This window comes from Bos javanicus, chromosome 27, assembly GCF_032452875.1.
Source record: "Bos javanicus breed banteng chromosome 27, ARS-OSU_banteng_1.0, whole genome shotgun sequence".
Classification (NCBI taxonomy): domain Eukaryota; kingdom Metazoa; phylum Chordata; class Mammalia; order Artiodactyla; family Bovidae; genus Bos; species Bos javanicus.
Window position 1 is genome coordinate 14,725,041 of NC_083894.1, and position 24,150 is coordinate 14,749,190.

Genomic DNA, 24,150 nt, shown 5'->3' on the forward strand with positions numbered 1-24,150 from the left:
TTGATAGAATTTGTATCATGGATGTCTTGTCGTGTGTTTTATGTTTACCTCAGTTATGAACCATCCTTCATCGGCCACTAGGGTCAGAGGGGAGACAAACTTCCCTTTCTTGTAATAGAACCTGCTCGGAATGTCTTCCTTCGCGTAGACAGTCATGTGCTCCACTCGCCTCACTTTGTTATATATCTGTAAAGAGAGCCAAGAAGGACCAGGTTTGCATTCTCTTTCTTACATATACGGGACCGTATATTGGACCTGGTGGAGAGGATCCTCTTATAAAAACTTACTTATGTCAAAAATACTATAGCAACATTAAAATATGAATGAGAAATTGGTCTGCCTGGCATTAAATACCCCCAATATCAAAGAAATGCATTTATTCTTTGACTCGACCTAGAGCATGTCCTACCTACCCCTGATTCTAAAAGAACTAGTAGGGATGTCCCTGGCAGTCCAGGGGTTAGGGCTCCATGCTTCCAAAGTAGGGGGGGCTTGAGTTCGAACCCTGGTCGGGGAACTAGGATCCCACATGCCATGTGGCCACCCCCCCGCCAAAAAAAAAGTACTAGTAACTGTTTGCCATTAATTACACTGCTGATCTGATGAAGACATAAACCCTGTACGTATTTGCAGTATTTAGCAGCAGCTCAAATCTATTTGGCTAAAATTAAAACCAACTGGCTGATGTTGATTCTTTGGTGCTTAGCCAAATCAGGCATTCATTCCTGGGTAGACCTGAATAGAAAATTGAGTTTATCCACTCAACTCGGGAAAATAATGAGTCTTTAGGCTACTTAGTAGAGAGTTTCTAATGGCCCTGGGAGTTATGATTTCCTACATAAGAAAACCTGTAATTCTTAAGGAAAGGAGGGTGCACCCCCAGAAAGATTTGAGATAAGTGGAAACTCCCATGGCACGTAGGGGGTCTCACACACTCTTGTGTCCATCATGGGATGAGCTGTCACCCAAACACAGCCCCTGCTCCTGAATAATCCACCAACCGCTTTAGGCAGCTTGCACCTGCCTGACATACACACCACACTGGAAGCAAGAAGCTCTTCCCAGCTCGCGAGCCGCTGATGCTCTCACATCCTGGGGTCCAGGTGCCAAATTGGAGACATGGATGGTGCTCCATGCCCGCAAAACAGAACTTCTTTGCAAGAAGCCGTCGACTGCGGGAGCTGCCAGTGTGGAAAGTATTCTTCCCAGTTTCACACTTACGGAGTTCACAGGAATGCTGAGCACACATGTTGAATACCTGTACTTGCTGACCATGGAGCTTGAGAAAAAGGGGGGCATCTGTGTGGGGAGGGGATGAGGCTGGGGGGAACAGCTTTGTGGGCACCATGTTCCTCAACCCCCTACGGACAGATCTCAGACCTTAAGTGGGAGGGAGCAGGTAGCGTTGGCAGGGGGGTCTCTCTCTGGGCCAAAAAGGAGGACACTGCCCCCTACCCCAGCCTGCACCAGCGCTCCATCAACACCAACAACGCCACTGCCGTGAGGACAGGTAGAGGCGCCAGGCCCAGCTGAGGCCCATTCCTGCCTCCCTGTGGGTGGTGCCCCCACTGTAGGTGGGGTGGGACCCCCCGAAGACGGCAGTCTCTCCGGGAGTGGGCGGAAGCCCCAGGGCCTGCACTGGGAGACGACCATGCCACACGGGGCCAAGCAGTCAGCCAGCGGTGCCACTTGCTCCTTTTGCTCCTCAGTGTGGTGTGCCAGCCACTCAGACGAAGTATTGTTCGGAGGGACAAGTGAGTGGGGGTCTTGCCATCCCAGGTGCCCAGTTCCCGGGGGCAAGGACTGCCACACCCTCTTGGGAATGGTGCTCTCCAGGGGTGATCACTGTCCTTGGTGACCATCTGCATTCCCTGCCGTGGGCCCAGCAAGCTTCTCCGTGCTTCAGAGCCACCCAGGAGGGCGGCAACCATGCCGCCAGCTCCCAGGCAGGACAGAGATGCAGCAGGAAGGCTGGTCAGGGAGCCGCTCAGCTGCTGAGGGTTGGAGTCCCATCCCTGGCCAACCTAAGGCACACGCAGCCTCAGCCTGGTTTCACTGGTCACCTTCTCCCCGTGCCCTGATGGGAACAGACTGGACTGGCCGCTTTCTTCCAGAGAAGAGCTCCCAGTGCGGGCATCCACTGCGCAAGCTGTGCCTGACACATGCTGCGTGTCACCCAGGAAGAAAGTAGCCCTGTTAGGGGCTGGGCCCTTGGCACGCTGAGCGCTGCACATCCTTCATCTCACTTCAGAGCCACTAACGTTCCGAGCTCATCTCAGACAAGGGAGGACACGGGAAGATGAACTGCTGGACAGAGGTCACCCGGCAAGGGAGGGGCCGGGTGGGTCATCTGTCTCCAGAGTCCTGGCATCCCGAGGTTACCCGGCGTTTCCGCCTTGAAACTACAGATAAAGACCCACCACAGACACCCCCGTCCCCCCCCCCGACTGGGCCCACCACCCACTCTTCTTACCTCAGAATGCTTCCCGGGGGCTGGCCACAGGCTCACGACTGGCCCTCGCCCCTTCAGCTGCTGCAGGTCACGGAGGTTGATGTAGTTATCCAGCTCGATCACTTTGTCTATCCAGGAAATGTCAGTCATCCCGTGATCTGAGAAGATGATGACGTTAAGGTCGTCCTGCAGATCCCGTTCCTTGGGGGCGGGTGGGGGGCAGGAGAGGCGGTCAGGACGGCGTCCACAAAAGGGCCGTCTCAACACCAGCTGTCTTGCAAAGAGGTGTTTTCTTTTTTTTTTTTAATTTTTTTTTTCACACCAAAAACATTCATTTTGTATTGGGGTATAGCCAATTAACAATGCTATGATAGTTTCAAGTGAACTGTGAAGGGACTCAGCCGTACATACATGTATCCACTCTCCCCCCAAACTCCGCTCCCATCCAGGCTGCCACATAACACTGAGCAGAGGTCCCTGTGCTATACAGCAGGTTTTTGTTGGTTATCCGCTTTAAATATAACAGTGTGTACCTGACCTTCCCAAAGTCCTTATTTACGGGCTATGGGAGAAAGAGTTCGTCCTCAGTTCTGAATTTAATCACCTACTTGTCTGCCTTGATGCAACACGGCTCAAAATCGTAGCAGAAGCACTTTGGGGAGGGGAGCCCGGGAGCCCATGCTGAACATGATACGTAGGGGCTCCAGGTTTTTAAGGTAGCCAGTTGATTTTCGTCCTCTTTGGGGCTTGCAACATACTTATGTGGGAAATATGACGACTATCACTTGCCCATTTTACACACATTTGAAAAATTAAGCCCAGGAAAATTTTAAAAATTAATGCTTTAAGTCAGACAGAGAAATTCAAATATCATATATCATTTTTAGGTGGAATCTAAAAAAAATGCTTCAAATGAAATTATTTACAAAACAGAATTAGACTCATGGGCATAGAAATCAAACTTATGGCTACCAAAGGGGAAAGTGGAAGGAGAAGGATAAATTAGGAGGTTGGGATTAACATATACACTACTGTATATAAAATGAACATAAGGTGGTGGTGGTGGTTTAGTTACTAAGTCGTGTCCAACTCTTTGCAAACCCATGGACTGTGGCCCGCCAAGCTCCTCTGTCCATGGGATTCTCCAGGCAAGAATACTGGAGTGGGTTGCCATGCCCTCCTCCAGGGGATCTTCCTGACTCAGGGATTGAACCCGCGTCTCCTGAGGCTCCTATTTGGCAGGTGTATTCTTTACCACTGGGCCACCTGGGAATACTGTAAAAATACAAGGGACTATATTCAATACATTGTAATAGCCTATAATGAAAAAGAACCATATATGTGTGTGTGTGTGTGTGTGTGTGTGTGTAACTGAATTGCTTTGCTGTACACCTGAAATATAGCACATTTCAAATCAACTATACTGCCATAAAAAAAATAAAATTAAGAAATAATACTTTGCTTAAAGTCATTCAGGGAGAAAACCCAGGCCTGGTTTTGATGCCCATGGCGACCTGGTGACCAGACTGATAGGCTTGGGGTAAAGCATCGGCCCGTTTCACCCGCTGAGCCAGGCGGCCATGCAGATCAGGTCACTTCAGCACCACTGGCCTGGCTGCTCACAGGGGATCTTGTGGTGGCTTGGGAGACGCTACATGAAGAAAAGCTTCCCTGGGGGCTCAGCTGGTGAAGAATCTGCCTGCAATGTGGGAGACCTGGGTTCGATCCCTAGGGTTGGGAAGATCTCCTGGAGAAGGGAAAGGCTGCCCACTCCAGTATTCTGGCCTGGAGAGTTCCAGGGATGGTATAGTCCATGGAGTCGCAAAGAGTTGGACACGACTGAGCGACTTTCACTGTATGAAGAAAAAGTGAACCTTCCCCTCCACCCCCAGACCCTCAAGCTGGCCCAGTCAGCTCTCAGAGTAAGAAGGGCGATGCCGAGGGCTGGGACAGCCCAGGAGACAGGGGAGAGGGACAGGGGGGAGGTTAGCCCAGTGGGCTGGGTTTCCGGTCACCTGGATCCACTTGGTCATGTACGCCATCACGGTGTCCACGGCCTTCACGGCGTCTTTCCTCTGTGGTGACGACGGCCCATAATGGTGGCCTTCCACGTCGACGCGCTCGTAGTAGATGGCCGCCAGGTCCGCCTGGCCGCTCCTGGGGGGCAGGGAGAGAGGTGCGGCTGAGAGAAGCCCCCCAGCCTTCTCCCCTCCCGACCTGCGGCCCCGGTGGGGGCGGGCCTGTAGGCCCGGCACAGCTGACACCCTAAAACGAGCAAGCGGGTTCTCCGAGGGAGAGACAGGAAGAGCGCATCTAGACCTGCCAGGCCTGAGCACCATGGCGACGAAAGCCACAGAATGTGCTTCCGCGTCACCTCCGCTCTCAGCTCATCAGGACCCAGGAGTCGGAAGAGGCGGCCACAGGCAGGGGACGGTTCTGAAAGCCCCACTTCCTGCCCGGTGGCTTCGGAAAATTAGAGAAAAGAGAAGCGATCATTCAAGTAACGGCTCTCCCATTACTGCTGGCCTTCAAGGAAGCCTCTAAAGAAAACACTGAGCTGGAGGTGCAACTGACTGGCAAGGATAAGAGCAAGCTTTACCAGGCCACCTTGCAGGAGGCAGACAGGTTTGTGTTCAAGGCTTGACATCAGCAGACACTCCCAGCACGCTTGTTCCCTGGGCACCCAGGAAGGCTCAGCTCCAGGGTGGACACAGAGTGAATTCTAGCACTGACCACACTTCCTGCCTCCCAGAAAGACTCGGTTCTGGCTAAACGCCCGCTCTGGGCCAGAGTACTGGTGGTAAAAACCCAGCTATGTAAGCCTCCACGTGGGGCTGAGACCGAGTGGGAACTAGAGAGATGAACTGGACTAGGAGGCTGAGGGAGTCAGGGAGGAGAGAAAACACGGGCCAAGTGCCCCCCCTGCCCTGCATAGCTGGGGGCTTCCCACTATGACTGCCCCGCCCCCAACCCCTCCCAAAGCAGGGGAACAGAGCTACATTGGTGAGGATGCTGGTGATGACGAGTGTAGCAGTACGGGCAACCGACAGAAGAGGAAGCAACGGAAAAGAAATGAAGGCTAACTCCTTTGCTTGGGCTTTACAAAGATTAATAACAAATACTCTTGGCAGACTGCCTTATTCATCTCAAAAAACTCTATCTAAACACACAAGGGAGGCAGCAAGTTCTCTCTGGGTGTGGTCTCCCTGACCCTTAGAATGAGAGGATGTGTGTCCTGAATGCCTGCAGTGTCTTGGGCCTTGCCATCTACAGCAGAGGAAAAAGAACCCCAGAGTAGTTCAAGAGCGTGGTTGCACGAACGAACACCCTCGCCCGTCCTTCAGGTCTCAGGGCATGTCCGGACGCCCAGGCTCAGCTGGGTAGTCCTTCCGGGCACTCCTGCAGCATTCCTGGTTCATCTCCAGGTTGTGATTCTTCACACTGTGCTCTAATCGCCCATTTATGTATCCTTCTCCCCTCTAAACTCCGGGGTTCTTTCGCCCTGGGGTGCATTCATTCTCCATGTATCTCAGCTCAGCCTAGGATCTTTCATACAGTAGGAGCTCTGTAACTGTCCGTCGAAGGTATAATAGTAAGTGCTCAATGTGTGTGTGCGTGCTAGATAGCTTCAGTTGTGTCCGATTCTTTGTGACCCCATGGACTGTATAGCCCACCAGGCTCCTCTGCCCATGGGATTCTCCAGGCAAGAATACTGGAGTGGGTTGCCGTGTCCTCCTCCAGGGGATCTTCCCAACCCAGGGATCAAACCTGTATCTCCTGCATTGCAGGTGGATTTTTTTACAGCTGAGGCACAGAGGAGGGAAGCCCCAAGTGCTCAATAAATGATAGCTATTCTGGGTCAGGCACTATGTTGCGGGCTTTTTATGCATTATCAGAATTCATCCTGACGGCAACCATATCAGGAACAAATACCGAAAACAAAGAGCTCAAGATGGTTGTCCATATCACTCAGCTCATGAGAAGCGGAGCCAGCACTGAGACCCCGGTGGGGCTGACTCGACATCCTGACCCAACACCCTGAAAGAACTCAGCAGCCCGTGCACCAATAAGGAAACATTCTGCATAGCCCAACGGACTTGTGGAAATGGTTGTCATTCAGCTATCGGGTCCCGCCAACCCCAAGAAAGCCGGGTGTTGAGGTGCGGCGAAGGCAGTGGCGAAGGCAGTGGCGAGACCTAGTCGCTCTCATTTCCTGGCGTGAGCTCTGTTGGATACGCCTCCAGGCTGTGGGCCTGTGGTGAAAAGCGTCCCCAGAGAAAAGCTTTGGCAGATTTTGCAGGTGAGGAAATAGGCCAAAAAGGATGCAAGGAGTTGCTCAAGGCCTCACAGACCCGAGTCGCGGCTGCTGTGCTGTGTGTGCTTAGTTGCTCAGTCGTGTCTGACTCTCTGTGACCCCGTGGCCTGTAGCCCACCCGGCTCCTCTGTCCATGGGATTCTCCAGGCAACAATACTGGAGTGGGTTGCCACACCCTCCTCCAGGGCATCTTCCCAACCCAGGGATCGAACCCAGGTCTCCTGCACTGCAGATGGATTCTTTGCAGTCTGAGCCACCAGGAAAACCCAAGAATACTGAAGAGGGTAGCCTATCTATTCTCCAGGGGGAGTCATGGCTAGGATTGGAAATTGTGAACCTTTCACGTCCAGGGTCAGGACACCACAAGCCCAGGCTTTTGAATGTCCACACCAATGCCATTCACTGCACAGGGATGGAGTCCAGAGCAGGTTCAGCCCTGCATCTTCCTTCTCCATGGTCATACTCATCAAGAGGGCACAACCTTTAATGATACTGTGACGTTCTCATACCTCGAGGTGTACTTCATTCATGCTTTGGAGGAGACACGGCTTTCAAGGTAAGGGAAATTGCCAGTCAAGCGTGATTATCTCTTTTTAGAACAAAACAGACTGGTCCTTCTTTAACAAATACCGTGTCCTCTCTCCTCCACGATGTTGTTCAGTTGCTAAGTCATGTCCAACTCTGTGACCCCATGGTCAGCAGCACACGAGGCTTCCCTGTCCTTCACTATCTCCCAGAGCTTGCCCAAACTCATGTCCATTGAGTTGGTGATGCCGTCCAACCCTCCCATCCTCTCTCACCCCCTTCCCCTTCTGCCCTCAATTTTTTTAGCATCAGGGTCTTTTCCAATGAGTCGGCTGTTTACATCAAGCGGCCAAAGCATTGGAGTTTCAGTTTCAGCATCAGTCCGTCCTCCATGGTGGGGACTGGGTTTGGTTATTATTTGGTTGTTTCTCACAAATAATATTATCATCATTCATCCTTGCTAACATGTGGATGCCTAATAACAAATCCCCCTGCATTTACAGACAGCAGAGAACAAAAATGTCCCTGAGGGTCCCCATAATGTAGGCGATGGGGAAAAGCTCTTACTCAGGAATGGCATTTTCATACCAATCCCTAAACTTTTTTGAGGCCTGTGTTCATTACACTGAGGGGCTGATGGCATTTCCTTCACCATGTTTGCGCATAATGGAACTTTCCACAAAATCATGCCCTCAGACATGCCTCCGCATTTAGCTGCCTTGTGTACTTGAGCCTGGAGCATCCCAGACGTGCTGGTCCACACAGTACCTCCTGTTTTCTGTGCGCACCCCCAGGGTGGGGCTTGGACGTGGGAAGAATTTCACAGGGTTGACTGGTTGCCCTGAAGTTCAAGGCAATGCTTTCAGGTCACTACATTTTAGACACTGCACCTTAATACAGCAGCCACTGGGCTGGCTTCTTTAAGGCTATTTGGCATATTCATAAATCTCCATGTGGTCAGAAAGCTAGTAAGTCTCACAGGTTTACCCGATGGCTTTGTGTCGGGAAGCTGTCAACCCCAGATGCCAGGAACACTGGAGCTGCGATGCTCGCGATTTGGGGATTTATATGCATGCCTTTTGTGAAAGACGTCTATGTGGGAGCACGTTGATTCATGAGGGACCGGAGTCTTCAAGGGCTGAGCGCGCTTGCCTGTTTGGAGCTTAGCTGACAAATTCTTGGTGGCCAGCTGTTTTCCACATGGGTCTGGTCTCCATCACAGGTCAGCTCATTTGTAACGGAGGGGCCGGGTGAGGAGCGACAGATGGGAACGCCTACAGATCTGTTTCTGGCCCTTTATAGCCTCCAGCCCAGGAACCATGCCAGAAGGACATGTGGCCATGAGCCCAGTTACCTGAAAGCTATGTGGGGCCCCCAGCCCTGGGGTTTCAGGGACACCCAGATCTCCCATCACCTTAGGATTCTGTCCACATCTCTTTGCAATGTAAAAAAGTTCAGGATGTCACATCCACTTTCCTTACTGAAGTGGATTGGAAAGAAGGAAATTAGGCAGAGAGAAATGGAGGCAGTTTAAAGGGATAGTTGAAATTGTTGACTGTGAAAAAATTCAAGACTTAGAAGTTAAGTCAGTTTCCCTGACTCTCGTCTGCTATTCAGGAGAGCTCTACTGACCTGCGTTCTTTCAAACTAGGTGTGATGATAGTTCCATGGGGAAGAAGAAAAAAGCTTTTATGTTCTAATGTGCCAATAGGCTTTGTACGTTTCCAAGAAGATGGCAGAGTAGGCAATTTCTCCAAACTTTTTCCAACACAGATCTTGCCTTTTTTTTTTTTTTTTGGCCAAAAACTTATCAACGTCTTCTGATAGCCAAGCATTCACTATATCATGATTAGAGAAACGCTGACATTCACATGGCTTCTCTACTATCCATCAACATAAAGAAGAAAGTCCCAAATACCTAGAGACTTCCTTGCCCTCAATTCAGCGTTTCCAAAGACCGCTCCTACCTAAAATTTCTCATGCTAGCAGGTAGCAATCACCACGTGAAAGGCTCACCACCTCTCTGAAACATTGTGCCACCTGTCCCAAAGGGTTCTTAATCCATTAAAGCATTCTTTATTGGTCCTGGAAACAAGGAAGAACACTGGCATGGCTAAGAATTTGGGACACTCACTTGAAGACGTCAAGAGCGCCGCTGACTGCATTGACAAAATTGATATCCGTTGGGACAGATTTATACTCGAGGCAGTAAGTAGGTCTGACACCAAGAATCTCAACTTCACAGCCTAAGGAGGAGAAAGATGGTAAATGGTTATCTTCTTCAGTAATCAAGATAGGGTCATAGGACAATTTTAGGAAGCAAATAACATTAGTCGAAACAAAAATTTTTGTTCCTTTTTATTAAATAAAAATGTATTAGTGATAGGTGGTGTATTTAGCTCTAATTTTGTTTAAGTGGGTCTTAAATGTCATTTCTATACAACACTTGGGTAGGAGGAGAAGAGGGTGACTGAGGATGAGATGGTCAGATGGAATCACAGACTCAATGGACATTGAGTCAATGGAGTTTGAGCAAACTCTGGGACATAGTGAAGGACTGCATGCTGCAGTCCATGGGATCGCAAAGTGTCGAACACAACTGAGTGAGTGAATGATGGATGACAGTACAGCACTGGTATCTTCTGACAAGAACTGGCAAAATTGGTTAATGGTTATCTTTCTCAGTTTGAAACAATGACAAAAATTAATTAAAACACAAAATGTCTCAACTTTTTTTTCTATAGAATTTTTACAACTACTAATTCTTCTAGTGTATCTTTGCCTGTTCTAGAATCAAGTAGAGAAAGTGAAAGCGAAAGTCGCTCAGTCATGTCTGACTCTTTGCAACCCCGTGGACTATCCAGTCCATGGAATTCTCCAGTCCAGAATATTGGAGTGGGAAGCCTTTCCCTTCTCCAGAGGATCTTTCCAACCCAGAGATCGAACCCAGGTCTCTCGCACTGTAGGCAGATTCTTTACCAGCTGAGCCATAAGGGAAGCCCAGTATCAAGTATAAGGTAGTATCTGACTAGCTTGGGAACAATAGTCTGACTGGACTCAGAAGTACTGTACTGATGGAAATGCCTAAAAATCACTGACTTCACGCAAGGATTCTTAGCTAAACTCTTGCCTCTTCCAAAATGAAGTAAAAGAATGAAAGGCATTTAGATGTTAGGAGCTGCTGTGGTCTCAGTTTTTTCGTCACAGGCCCTGAACAAGTTGAAATGGTTGCCCTAAGAAAGAGCCACCAAACCTTATCATCAGAAAATGGAGCAGGAGAGGAATGAGCCAGCCTCAGTTTAAAATAGTTGAGTCTATTTCTTGGGCACCAACTAGGTCACTATGTTCAGACATAGCATCTCCATCCGGTTTTGTTCTAGAATCTAGCCTAGTGGGAGAGGACCTCGTGAAAACAGTGTCAGACTTGAAGTCTAAAGTGAGATGCCTGTTTTCTGGGTGGTAAGGGAACTCAGACACAGGCACATGTAATTCAGATATTGTTTCCTTCTGGAAGCTTTCCTCGAATCCCCATTTGGACTCAGTCTTAATGACTGTGTCTGGCTGCTGTGTTGGGGGATGGAGGTGGAAAGAAAGAGATGCCCAAGAGATGAGAGCAGTGGAAACAAGAGTTCAAAGGGAGAAACAATAAGGTGTGTGGAGACCAGCAAGAAGGGCAACATTCCCAGGCAAGGAGGGGTCTGGAGGCCAGACGGTCTTTCTTGTAGCCCAGAGAAAATGAGTCCCATGTAAACTTGGTATAATCCTTATGAATCCTATATAATACTGGATCGTGCCTCCATTTTATCAGGAGAAACTGAGTCAGAAAGGTAGCGAGATTGTCCCACTGCCACAGTGCAAGTGTGAGGAGGAGCTAGCATTAGAATCTAGGGTTACCTGACTCTGAAACTTCAGGTATTCTTTTAAAATAGTACCTGATGAATTCAGACATGCATGGACAGAAATTATGGAAACTAAAGACAGAGATATTGCAATACTATTAAGATTTACTCAAGTTTATTGAGAAATAAGTCAAAATAAAAGAATCTAAGAATGAATAAGATAGGGTTTTAAAATAAAACAACAGCAAATGATGAAGTCTCAAAAAACAGTTAAGTATTAGTAATAAGTATTAATGTAGTTATGTGAAAAATTTTTTTTGAAAAATAAGATGCATATTTTAAAAATGTTTAATAACCTGTATGCAAAGTTCCAAGTTATTTCAACAAAAATTAAAGGAAAAGCATTTTTACTTTTGTTAGCAGGAAGGAATCATTAATATATAGCTTTTATTCTAGACACTTAAATGATTGGAATATACAGAAAAAAGTTGTATGCATAACTTGCAAGTCACTAAAGGAAAAAAAAGATGCGTAAAAATCAAAGTACATGAGAAGTTTTTTTAGAAAGGAAATATCCAAGAAGCACTAATACTGAAAGCATAATTAAAGAGAAAATCAAATATACTTGTTTCAAAATAAATGTGAATGGGTTACACTCTATTCTTGCAAGAATGTCAACATGAAGTAACTATAAACTATTTTTTTTAATTTATAGTTTAAGTAAAAGGACACAGAAATGTTAGATATAAAAGAGTAGACCAAAGAAACCCACCAAAAGTAAACCAAAATATCAGGTCTATCAATAGTATTAAAGTTGATTATGGTCTCATAAGCCTGAAACAGCTACAAATCCACATTAATCATTTAGAATGTGAGTTAGTATTTACATACAATAAATATACACAACACAACACACAGAAGGCTTGGAAATATAAAGTGCAAAATTACAGTCTTGGTGGGAGACTTTAATGACAGCTCAAGATATAAAGAATAAAGAAATATATAAGATAAAGATACAGAGGCTTTGAATGTTAGTATCAATAAGTTGTATTCAATGTGTGTGCGAGCTCAGTCACCTCAGTCGTGTCCAGCTCTTTGCGACCCTATGCACTGTAGCCCACCAGGCTCCTCTGCCCATGGAATTCTCCAGGCAAGAATACTAGAGTGGGTTTCCATGCCCTCCTCCAGGGGATCTTCCCAACCCAGGGACCAAACCAGGGTCTCCTGCATTGCAGGCGAATTCTTTACCATCTGAGCCACCTGGGAAGCCCAAGTTGTAGTCAATAGACATTGAAAATTTATCTTATTATTATTGAATCTTATTACTATAGAATTCTTATAAGAATGGAAGTATTATAAAAATACAACAGTTGGAAAAGCTGACCATATTCTCATCCACAGAGAAAATCTCAATAACTTCCCAGAAGTAGAACCTTTATAGCACAATGCGTATTATCTCTGACCACAGGTAATAAAACTAGAAATTAATCATAACAGTTAACTAAAAATAAATCCAACTCATTATAAATAAAAAAGAAAACCTCTGTGAAACTTGATGTAAAGAGGAAATGGAAACTTCACTGACAGGCTAGTTATTAACAATGGTGAAAATTCTACATTTCAAAACTTCATGGGACACATTTTCATTTAGGTCAGAAGCAAATAGGAACATTGCCGTCACCACTGTAATTTGTTACTGTTACAGAACTGCTTATCAAGGCAATTAATAAGAAGCAGAGATAAAAGAAGGAGTGCTGGAATCAGGAGGCAGGCACGAGCATTCCTCTATGGGAGCATTTTAAAAAAACTTTTTGTCACCCGTGGCAAAATACCTATTTTGCTTCATGACACAGAACACACACACTCACAGAAGAAACAGATGTTGCACCAAACTATGTGCAGTGCCTGCTGACATCCCTGTTCTATGCTGTTTTACGTGGGTTTTTTAAAACACTGGTTTGTGATCCATATTGAATATCACTGTCCTTATGAATCAAGACCAGTGTTTGAAAAACACCAATATGAGGGCACGCGCCTAGGAGTGAATTTCTGGGTCGCGCTCCTCTATAGTGGCAATGTTAGGTAATACCTTTGCCATTTTGATTGTATACATGCTTTGCCTTGCAAGCCACTTCAGAAAACATATTCTAAGATAATAGAGTTGCATATACGAGCATCTTTAATATAATATTATTTAGAATATAAAATTAAGAAGCAATTTAAACATTTGGTAATAGAGGTATGTTTCAATTATGGCACATCCAAATAGTGAAATGCCATACAGGAATTAAAAGTATGTCATTTGTATTCACTGGCATACTATTTTATGTGAAAAAAAGGCTAGTGAATAGTTGGTAAAGGAATTATCTCATTTTTGTAAATATTTAAAAGATGATTTTGTCTAAGAAAGAGTGGAAGTGAATATAACAAAATATAAGAAAGGGTAAAATTTCAGTGGCTGATTTGGTAGACTTATTCTGGGCTAAACTGAAGTCATTCCGAAGTTCATTTCCATCCCTTAGTATCAAAAGAAGAAAAATTTCTCAAGTGCCCAGGCTCACTTATGACTAGGAATGGACACGTGACCCACCACTGGCATTGATATCTGCTGAGATGCTTCGACTGGGAAGCTTTGCTTCCACATAAATAATAAACATGAGGTGCCAGCACTATCTCTTTCCCCCTTTTGCAGTTAGGAATGTAGGTTGTAAGGATATGATCTCTGGACTGGGGGCAGCCATTTTGAAACCATGAGTCAACAAGCATGAAGATAAAAAGTTAATATGCCAATATGGAGCAGAAGGATAGAAAGAGCCTAGGTTTTTCAAAGGACATGTTAAGCTGCTGAACCACATAAAGTACATACTACTTATGTGATACAAAGAAATTCCTATGTGTTTAGCCATTGTACACTGTTGGCTAGGTTTTCTAAAATTTGCGCTAAGTAGTTTCTAACTGATACAAAAGGATCATAGTTGACTTTTAAATTTCTATTATTGCTTATTGAATTGAACAAACTTTCCTAAAATAAATACCTGTTATTTTGTAATAAGAAACCAAAGACATTTTTTAGTTGTAACTTCCAACTTCCTTCCAAAAGACACATTAGGACACAAAAGTTCTAGTATGAATATCCACTTTTTAAAAATTATGAGTAATGCTGATATAAACATTCTTGTACACATTCTTGGATGCACTTAGGTATGCATTTCTGTTGTAATCTGCATAGGAATAGATTTGCTAAATTTGGGATATGCGTATGCTCACCTTTATTATCAGATACTTCCGAAGAGTTTTTCAAAGCTGTCAAATTAATTTGCTCCTCCCAGCATTATATGAGCCTGTGTTTCTCTACCCTTGTCATCACTTGGATGTGTAACTATTAATTTCCATTTAAGAATGACTTTAGTTGTATTCTACTTCATTATATGTTAGTTGTATTCTACTTCATTATATGTTCAGTTCAGTTCAGTTCAGTCACTCAGTCGTGTCCGACTCTTTGCCACCCCATGAATCACAGCACACCAGGCCTCCCTGTCCATCACCAACTCCCGGAGTTCACTCAGACTCACATCCATCGAGTCAGTGATGCCATCCAGCCATCTCATCCTCTGTTATCCCCTTCTCCTCCTGCCTCCAATCCCTCCCAGCATCAGAGTCTTTTCCAATGAGTCAACTCTTCACATGAGGTGGCCAAAGTACTGGAGTTTCAGCTTCAGCATCATTCCTTCCAAAGAAATCCCAGGGCTGATCTCCTTCAGAATGGACTGGTTGGATCTCCTTGCAGTCCAAGGGACTCTCAAGAGTCTTCTCCAACACCACAGTTCAAAAGCATCAATTCTTCATTATATGTAGTATTTTTATTATTCCTCAGTCTAAGATATTTTCCAAATTTCCATACTTACTTCTTTGAACTATGAGTTATTTAGAAGTCTCTGGTTATTTTACAAATGTGTGGATTTAAATTTTTCTATTATCGACCATAATTGCACTGTAGTCAGAGAACACATTCTCTATAATTTCATACAGTTCCAATTTGTTGAGAAATGCCCTATGGCTAACATACAGTCATTTTTGACAATCGTTCCATGTACACTTGGGAGTGATGGGTATTTAGCAGTAGCTGGGTACAGAGTTCTAGTAATATCAATTAGGTAAATATGTTAATTATGTTGTATAAATTTTCTGTATCTTTCTAACCTTTTTCTTTTTTTTTTTATCAGTTACTGAGAAAGATGTCTTAAAAATCTATCACCATTGTGAATTTACTCATTTCTCTTTTTAGTTTCATCAATGTTTGCTTTATTTATTTTGAGATTCTGTAATTAGGAGCATTAAAATTTTAAATTATTACAACTTCTTGGTAGATTGAACTTTTATATCAACACCAACTGTTGTTTATTTAAAAACAGTCTAAGCTTAGGGTCTGCACTAGCTAATGTTATAGCTGTACCAGCTCTCCTTTGTTGAGTGAGTGTGTGCTGTGTCTTTAAAAAATGCTATCACTTTCAACATTTCTGCATACTTACATTTAATGTAAGTTGTTTTGTTTTACATTTTGGCCGTACTGCACAGCCTCTGGGATCTTAGTTCCCTGACCAGAAGTGGAACCTCTGCCCCCTGCAGTGGAAGCCTGGAGTCTTAGCTGCTGAACCATCAGGGAAGTCCCAATGTACATCTTTTATAAGCAGCATATATTAGTTTTTGTTTTTTAATCCAGTCTGATAATAGTTGTTTTTAATGTAAATTTCTATTAAAGCTTAACAAAAACACATACAGAGTGAATAAATGATAAATATACTGTTGAACAAATTCTGACAAAGTAAATGCAGCTGTGTAGCCAGCACCCAGCCCAGGAAACAGAACATGACCTTCACATACGAGCACTTCTCACGCCCCCTTTTAGTCACTGCCCTTCCAAGTGTAAACACTATTCTAACACTGTAGATTAGCTTTACCTGCTTTTGAACTTTATATAAATAGACTCCTTCAGAGTAATTGGAGTATTTAATGAAATATTAGTTAAAAAAAAAACAACTTCTACATGTAATGGACTTAAGGAAATTTTTGTGTTTAAATCAGCCACCCAAATACATGTCTTGAATTCATGATGCATTTGATAGCTTTTGTCTCCTTTCTTAATTCCTTTCAGATTATGTATGTACGATTATTATTGTTCAATTTTCTCTCCTCTATTACCATGTATTTATATATTTTAATTAACCTCTATCTGGCATCGTGCCCTAAAGATTTTTTTTAACTGAAATATTGGTTTATTGAAATATAAATTTGTACTCCCATAACTTTCCAGGCAATGCAAAGAGACATTTGAACACTTCAACTCTGAATTTTACATTTATCCCACCTTCTACGCTTCTCTTGCCATGTATTTTAATTCCTTATGAATTTTTAATCTAAAAATTATTACGAAATATTGCTATTATTATTAACTTATCTTTTTCTACACACGTACTCTTTCTGTGGCTCTTCATTCCTTCCTCCACCTCTGCACTTCCATTCGTGATCATTTTTCTTCTGCCTAAAGAGTTTTGCCTTTCCTCTACTCTAAACCTGCTGGCAATAAGTTCTCTCAGTTCTCTGTCTCTAGAAAAAAAAATCATTATTTTGCCTCCATTTCTGAAGGATATTTTTCACTGAATACAGAGGAATGTTTTCCTTCCATCGCTTTGGGAGTATCATTGCATTGTCTTTCTGGATTCAATGTTTCTTTTGTAAAGTCGGCTGTCAGTCCTATCCATGCCTCTTTGCACAATTTTATGCTGCTGCTGTGAGGATTTTCTCATCGTCTGAGGAGTCAGCAGTTCTCATAGCCACGGTGTTCTCTCCTGGGTTTCACAGCACTTCTTGAGTCTGTGACTTGATATTTTGGAAAGTTCTCAAATGTCATCTCTCAAATGTCACTTGTGTCTTATCCTCTCTCTCCAACCCTTCCTCATGTGGCCTTTTCACAATGTCCCGTACGTCTTGAACATTCTTTCCTGCCTTTTTTCATCCTGTTGCCTATTTAAGCTGGAGCGCTGTCTTCAGCTCTAGAATTCACTTTTTTAAAAAAGGTTCTAGTTCACTAGTACAAGTCTCCATTTCATCACTTGGTTCTTTTATCACACCTCTCTTTAGGTCATCTGGTATCTGGATCAGTGGGTTTGAGTCTATTGTCTACTGTGTTTCTCTTGATTTTTCAGTCAAGATTGGTCTATTTATTTCCCCTGTGTTTTCAGTTGGGCCTTGTTTTCCCATATTCTGTTTTTTTTTTTTAATAGCTGAATGCTCTCTATTGTATATGGAAAATTGTAGCTATCATTTGACACTCTGTATGTTATTAACTTCTTCTGGAAAGCATATGCTTTTGTTTATCATGGGCATGTAGACTACAGGCAGACCATCTTAACCCAGAGTGAATTTACTTTTTAAACTATTTATTTATTTGTCTGCACCGGGTCTTACTTGCAGCACATGGGATCTTTCATCTGTGGCATGTGGGATGTAGTCCCCTGAGCAGGGATGGAATCCAGGCCCCCTGCACTGGGAGGGCTGAGTCTATACTACGGAACCACTGTGGAGGTCCCAACCCAGAGTGAATTTAGTCAGAGATGAAGATGATTTGATTTTCCAGTAGTCATATATGGATGTGAGAGTTGGACTATAAAGAAAGCTGAGCACCGAAGAACTGATGCTTTTGAACTGTGGTGTTGGAGAAGACTCTTGAGAGTCCCTTGGACTGCAAGGAGATCCAACCAGTCCATCTTAAAGGAAATCAGTCCTGAATGTTCACTGGAAGGACTGAGGCTGAAGCTGAAACTCCAATACTTTGGTCACCTGATGTGAAGAGCTGACTCATTTGAAAAGACACTGATGTTGGGAAAGATTGAAAGTGAGAGGAGAAAGGGATGACAGAGGATGAGACGGTTGGATGGCATCACTGACTCAATGGACATGAGTTTGAGTAAACTGTGGGAGTTGGTGATGGACAGAGAGGCCTGGTGTGTTTCAGTCCATGGGGTCGCAAAGAGTCAGACAAGACTGAGAGACTGAACTGAACTGAAGATGACATCAAGTTCAGCTTCGGCTTTATGAGGGCTTCAGTCATCCAGAGGTCCTCACCCCTTGTCTGCTTCTGCTGCTGCTGCTGCTGCTAAGTTGCTTCAGTTGTGTCCAACTCTGTGTGACCCCATAGACGGCAGCCCACAGGCTCCCCTGTCCCTGGGATTCTCCAGGCAAGAACACTGGAGTGGGTTGCCATTTCCTTCTCCAATGCATGAAAGTGAAAAGTGAAAGTGAAGTCGCTCAGTCGTGTCCAACTCTTAGCAACCCCATGGACTGCAGCCCACCAGGCTCCTCCGTCCATGGGATTTTCCAGGCAAGAGTACTGGAGTGGGGTGCCATTGCCTTCTCTGTGTCTGCTTCTAGTTCATTCTTACTCCAAGCATATTGTCTGTTATTGTCGCAACTGAAAGTCTAGGATGTTTTCTATGTCTCGTCTCCATGATGACCCGTGAATCCAAATCTTTGTCATTTCCCCCACGCTGAGATCCTGTTAAAATCTCAGGTTAGTGTCTTAGTCTCTCAGGGGCTACTTTTAAGGTCAGTGTTTGAATGGAGGAGAAATATGGTGCCAATTGTCAGATACACCCAGTTCTCTAGATCTTGGTCTGTGTCTGATGCATTACTTCCCCCCCAACACACACAACCCAGCAGCATTTTCAGTTGTTGCTGGAGAGAAGAGTTGTTTCAAAGGATCTTTGCCTGAATCCCAAATTTCAATAAATGATTTTTAAAAATAAAAAGTTAACAATTTCATTGGAAACACATCTCATAATGAAAGGAATGGGATCTTTTAAAAATCAGTTTGTATACCCACGGATGAATATGATGGATCTGTAGAATCAGACAAGTTTAGAATTGACTCTATTCCTATTTGTTAAGTCTAAGTGCTAAGAAAGTAGTTTACATAAATAAGTAGATGGAAATAGAAATAGTCTGTCATTTAATTCTTTGAACTGCTTCTTTGAATGCTAACATTCACACAGTGATCTATCATCATAAATTTTTAAATACTGCTTCAGCTGACAATTCAATTAAGTTTTTCTTAAATAATTTAAAAGAGAGCATTGGAAATTACTTGGTTTTTTTTTAGGTTTTGTTGTTTTGTCACTCACTGCATGCATTCCTTTCTATACACCTACTCCAATATTTTGAACTGTTCCTTTGTTTGGGCCTGGAGGCTTTTAAATACTAGGGCAATGCACCTTAGTAAGGTTCTTGATCACCAAGGGGTACCCCTTTCTTATATAAAGTGGGAAAGGGATGCATTTTTAATCAGAACAGACTTTGCACTATATATGAAAGGTGATGATCTTCAGAGAGATTCCTTTAATGGTGCTCTTGGAAATCCTTACAGTTTGAAGACCCCTGAACCAGGAAAACAGGCAGCAGTACTGCTACTCTGGGGGAGCTTCAGAAAGCAGCAGGGTTTAGAGTGTCATGGGGAGCTGGAGGTAAGATGTGATGGATGGCTGTCATTTATTCTCAGGCTTGTCCCCCAGCTGAAGCTCTAGCAGCCAAGCAGAGAGAGGGAAAACCTTCACTGCAGAGAAAACCAAGCATTATTGCTCACTGTCTCTGCAGATAAGCAGAAAGCCAGATGATGGAGTGAGAGGATTGTGTCTCAACTCAGCAGAGATGCCCTGAATGCAAGTCCTGCGGGAACAGTTAATTTGGATAGAACCTATATACCTCCACATGGATCCGGGAAGGGAGAGCCCAGTCCCCAAGTACACAGAAACGGGGGCCAGTGCAATCCTTCTGTGCCCTCTGTCCTGAACGGTCTCTCCAGGGTGGAATCTCAAAAGGCAAACCAGTCACTAGACCTCTAGTACTGAAAGCCCAAAATGAATAAATAACTGGCAAAGTAAACAGCCAGCCAGCAAAGACAGCCACAGTGCAGCGAAACATGGAATTAGTGAGTGGTAGTTTCGGAGAGGGCAGGGCTCATTATTCCTGGGAGAATTTGTGTGGGGGCTTGGTTTTATTTTCCTTAGTCTTTGTCTGATGGAAATCAGTGCATCGGAGGGGCTGTGTTGCGTGGATCCCATGAGCTGTTTCTCTGGTCAGGAGTCTGTGGGCCCCTCTCTGGATCCACCACGGGCTCAGCCTGTGGGCCTGGGCGCCCTGCGGCTGCTTCCAGAACATTTTCATGGCCTCCCCAGGAGCGTGAGTCTGGTCAACTGAGGGCCTTTAGGTCACCCTAGCCGTGCCTAAGGAAAGCAGGGATTCCTGAATCTCTGCACAGGAGTCTATGGGGAAACAAGGGCAGTGGCCTGGCTCTAGAAGTTTCAAAGATGAGCCGGGAACTTGGCAGGAAGCGTCTGGCAGGCCTTGGCTTTGCTGCATCTTGTTTCTTCGTGGTTCCCAGGGAACTTGGAAGGGAACTGCCCTTAATTAGGGCTCATTGTCTAGGTCCTCATCTTATCTTTGTCAGAAGTCTGTTTTCCCACCTCAGCAACCCAATAAAAATATCCTGAGCTGAAAATAAAGAGTTAGACGGAACTTAAAAGACAACCCAAGAGAACCACTAATCCCATGCACCTTTATGCAAACAAGAAAAAAAAATTAAGGCTTTCTTCTTCAAAACACTTAACTTCCATCCACTGGAAAATTATTTTAATATATCCTAGCAACACTTGACTCTCATGGGCCAAAATACTGTCAAAATAAACATGGGAATCTGTGATGGTGACAGTGTCAGCCATGCCCCCAAGGATGCAGCATCCGAACACAAGGAACAGCCCTTCACAGCAGCCTCACGTCAACCCTTTCTATTTTACAGCTGAGAAAGCAACAGCCTCAGATGGAAGAGGTGACTGCCTCAAGGTCTCCTTGCCGTTTACTAATCCACTTCCTGGCTCTGATACTTTTCCGCTGTTTTCCTGAATAATCCTTGCTTCCTGGCAGCTCCCTCCAAGGACCACCAAGCTGAGCCCGTGAAAATCACGCCTCTCCAAACTTCCTAGAACAGAGGTCTCACCTTCTAAGTGCCGCTCGGCTTGCCAACTCTGATGGGTCTTGTAACAATAACCCCTGTGAGCTGCATTTTGTGCAGGTGTACGGCCGCTGAATACGTGTCTCTGGAGAGCTTATTAAAATAGCTAAGCCAATTAGCTCTCTTAGACACATGTAACCTTTTCCAGGGAGACACATCGGAGGCACAGGAGCTTGTGGGAACAAGTCCTTGGGGGAAGCTCGGCCTTTGATCTCAGAGACCCTTTCCTGGGTCTGCCTGGCCCACAGGGCTGGGAGGACTCTTCTGATCTGGGGACCTTGGGGCTGGGGGGACTGGCCTGGGCACAAGGTGCCATAAGGGCTGGCCCGTGATCAAGGGCAGAGAGCTGAGATGAGAAGCACCCATCCAATAGAGAGGATTGTGGAAACTCCACTGAGAATGACTCACTGGGCATAAGAGGTGACTGATAGGAACCCAAGGGCGGGGGCAGCATGTGCCTAACCCTGGCTGGGCAGCTGCTTTTGGAAGGCGGTGAGGAAACTTCAGCAAGGCATTGTGAGGCCCAAAGTGGGTTGCAATCTCTGCCTCTGGGAGTCCGATGGGAAAGTCTCTGTCCCGGGTCAGGGATCACACTTCTCCCCAGCAGACCCAGGTGGGGCGTGAGGGACTCCCCCGGCGCCCCCCTCTTACCAGCCACGAGCAGCTTCTTTGGGCCTCAGGCACATGATTCAAGATCATCGAAATCTTGCAAATGACTACATGATCACAATGATGTCATGCTCCCCCCGGGGGCGGAGGGGGAAGGCATCTTGACTGCTGCACACGGGGTGTCCCTACCAGAGCCTCCTCCCTGAACAGTGGTTTCCTGGTATTTGGATCCGAGAAGGCTTCCCTGGTGGCTCAGATGGTAAAGGAAGGAACTTGGGGGGACACGTTTCAGTCTCCAGCAGCGTCTGTATCCTTATCTGGAGTGTCAGCTGCTGATCACAATTACCCATTTCAGACTTTGTCTGTGTGGTCAGTCGTTCAACTGTGTCCAGTGCTTTGTGACCCCATGGACTGTAGCCTGTCAGGCTCCTCTGTTCATGGGATTCCCAGGCAAGAGTTCTGGAGTGGGTTGCCATTTCCTTCTCCAGGGGCTCTTCCTGACCAAGGGATCAAACCTGCATCTCTTGCATCTCCTGCATTGGCAAAAAAAAATAAACAAACTTCCATTAGGCTAAATCTCTGAGACTCTGGGGCTCATCTGTTTCTTCAGCTGATACTAATCTAACTAATACTCCTTGTTCCTTGAACTCAAGTTGCTTTACCTACTAAAACCTAAGTCCCTGGATGTTAAGATCTGGCCATTTCCAGTTTCTGAGCTCTTGGCTCCTGCCTTAGTCTCTCAGCTGCAACCTTGTCCTATTCTCTGTAGTTCCATGAACACAATATGCCCAGGCCTGCTCCTCTTTGAACCTTAGCACATGTTCCTTTCTTATGCCTAAGATGCTCCTAGAAACCTGTCCACATTCACATCCAGTACCACGTCTGCTGTAGTCACAGCATCATCCACGGTGGGGGCTGACTGCAGACTCCTTGTCTGCCTTGAGACCTGAGATGTGCTTGTTTGTCATCAGAATATACCAACTCCTAGCAGGAGTCAGTCAGAGAAGGCAATGGCACCCCACTCTACTACTCTTGCCTGGAAAATCCCATGGACAGAGGAGCCTGGTAGGCTGAGATCCATGGGGTCGCTAAGAGTTGGACACGACTGAGCGTCTTCACTTTCACTTTTCACTTTCATGAATTGGAGGAGGAAATGGCAACCCAGTCCAGTGTTCTTGCCTGGAGAATCCCAGGGATGGGGGAGCCTGGTGGGCTGCCATCTCTGGGGTTGCACAGAGTTGGACATGACTGATGCGACTTCGCAGCAGCAACAGCAGCAGGAGTCAGTGGATTCACTAACCAGAACAAAAAAGGTGTTTTTTTTCCCCCGTTTAATTGAAAAGTGTGGGAAAAAAATCATGGCAAATTTTATTCTTTGTACATTTTGTTTCCTTCAAAAACCAGTATGAGATGAGGTACAATGATCATTGTCACTATACAAGCCCAGACTCTCCTGCAATAGAGGGAAATTAAACAATACTGTGGGGTTATTATTATGAACCCTTCTTGATACTACACTGAAATTAAACAGCTACAGAGTTTGGAGTTGGCCAGTGATGCTGCAGATAATAAATCCAGATGCTGTCTTTGCCACCCCCACCGTGCCCCTCGGCAGGGAACCTGGGGATGGCCACTCTCTCCGGGAACCTTTTCTTTCCTCTCATCTCTGCAGCAAGTGGGGCCAACAGATTTCGGCTGGCCTGCTCTCCAGTGGGCCCTCCCCTGCCCGTGGGGTGACGTCAGGCCGCTCATCAGATGCCTTCAAAGGGTGATGTCACTCTCCTTCGTTGTACTTTTCATGGCTCTTCTGTCTTTCCTCCTGCTTCTGGAGCAACCCCTTTGCTTCCTCTGCAGCCTCACTCGCCCCATCTGATCCTCGAGCGCCAGCTTCCTCCAGGCCTGGGACCCTCTCCTCTCTGCTTGTCACCTCTCCCCTGGCTGACCTTCCCGGCCACAGCTTCATCACCTGAGGTCCTCCCTGTACCACCTCGATGTGTCTCCAGCTCCGCTCTCTGAGCTCTGGGCCTGTGACTTGACCGGGTCAAATCAGACATTCCTCTGCCTCCACACCACTCCTCTTTCAATTCCCAGGTTAGGCAAAGACTCGCCCTCCCTCTGTACCAATCTGTAAGCCAGAAACCAAGTGTCCAGCTGGTCGCTGCTCAACCCCTCCATCCCAGATCCAGTGCGTCACCAGGTCCTGGTGATTTTAACCCCTAAGTGTGTCCCCAAGCCCCCCGTTTCTCCCCACCTCTGCTACCCTCGTCCACTCTGTTCTCACCTCTCTCCTAGGTCCATGCAGGACCTTCCTGGTGGGCTGGCCACCCTCCGTCCACTCCCTCCGGATACC

The 24,150-nt window shown here is 45.6% G+C and overlaps 1 protein-coding gene and 1 long non-coding RNA gene across 9 annotated transcripts in view; one reads left to right on the top strand and one right to left on the bottom strand.

The window, feature by feature from the left end:
• Positions 1 to 24,150, bottom strand: part of ENPP6 (ectonucleotide pyrophosphatase/phosphodiesterase 6) — a 131,459-nt gene that overhangs the window by 19,238 nt on the left and 88,071 nt on the right. For 3 of the 8 annotated variants that reach the window (XM_061404146.1, XM_061404147.1, XM_061404144.1), the window contains 5 exons: positions 9,427 to 9,538; positions 4,468 to 4,609; positions 2,474 to 2,653; positions 1,034 to 1,279; positions 49 to 186 (listed from right to left, as the gene is read on the bottom strand). In XM_061404146.1, coding sequence (XP_061260130.1) covers positions 49 to 186; positions 1,034 to 1,279; positions 2,474 to 2,653; positions 4,468 to 4,609; positions 9,427 to 9,538 — 818 coding nt within the window. Of the gene's footprint in view, positions 1 to 48; positions 1,300 to 2,473; positions 2,654 to 4,467; positions 4,610 to 9,426; positions 9,539 to 24,150 lie in introns of those variants that run through there. The other 5 variants (XM_061404150.1, XM_061404151.1, XM_061404152.1 and 2 more) reach the window with 5 other exon arrangements.
• LOC133239867 (uncharacterized) overlaps positions 1 to 24,150 on the top strand; it is a 33,477-nt gene that overhangs the window by 1,764 nt on the left and 7,563 nt on the right. The gene's annotated exons all lie outside the window — the stretch shown is intronic.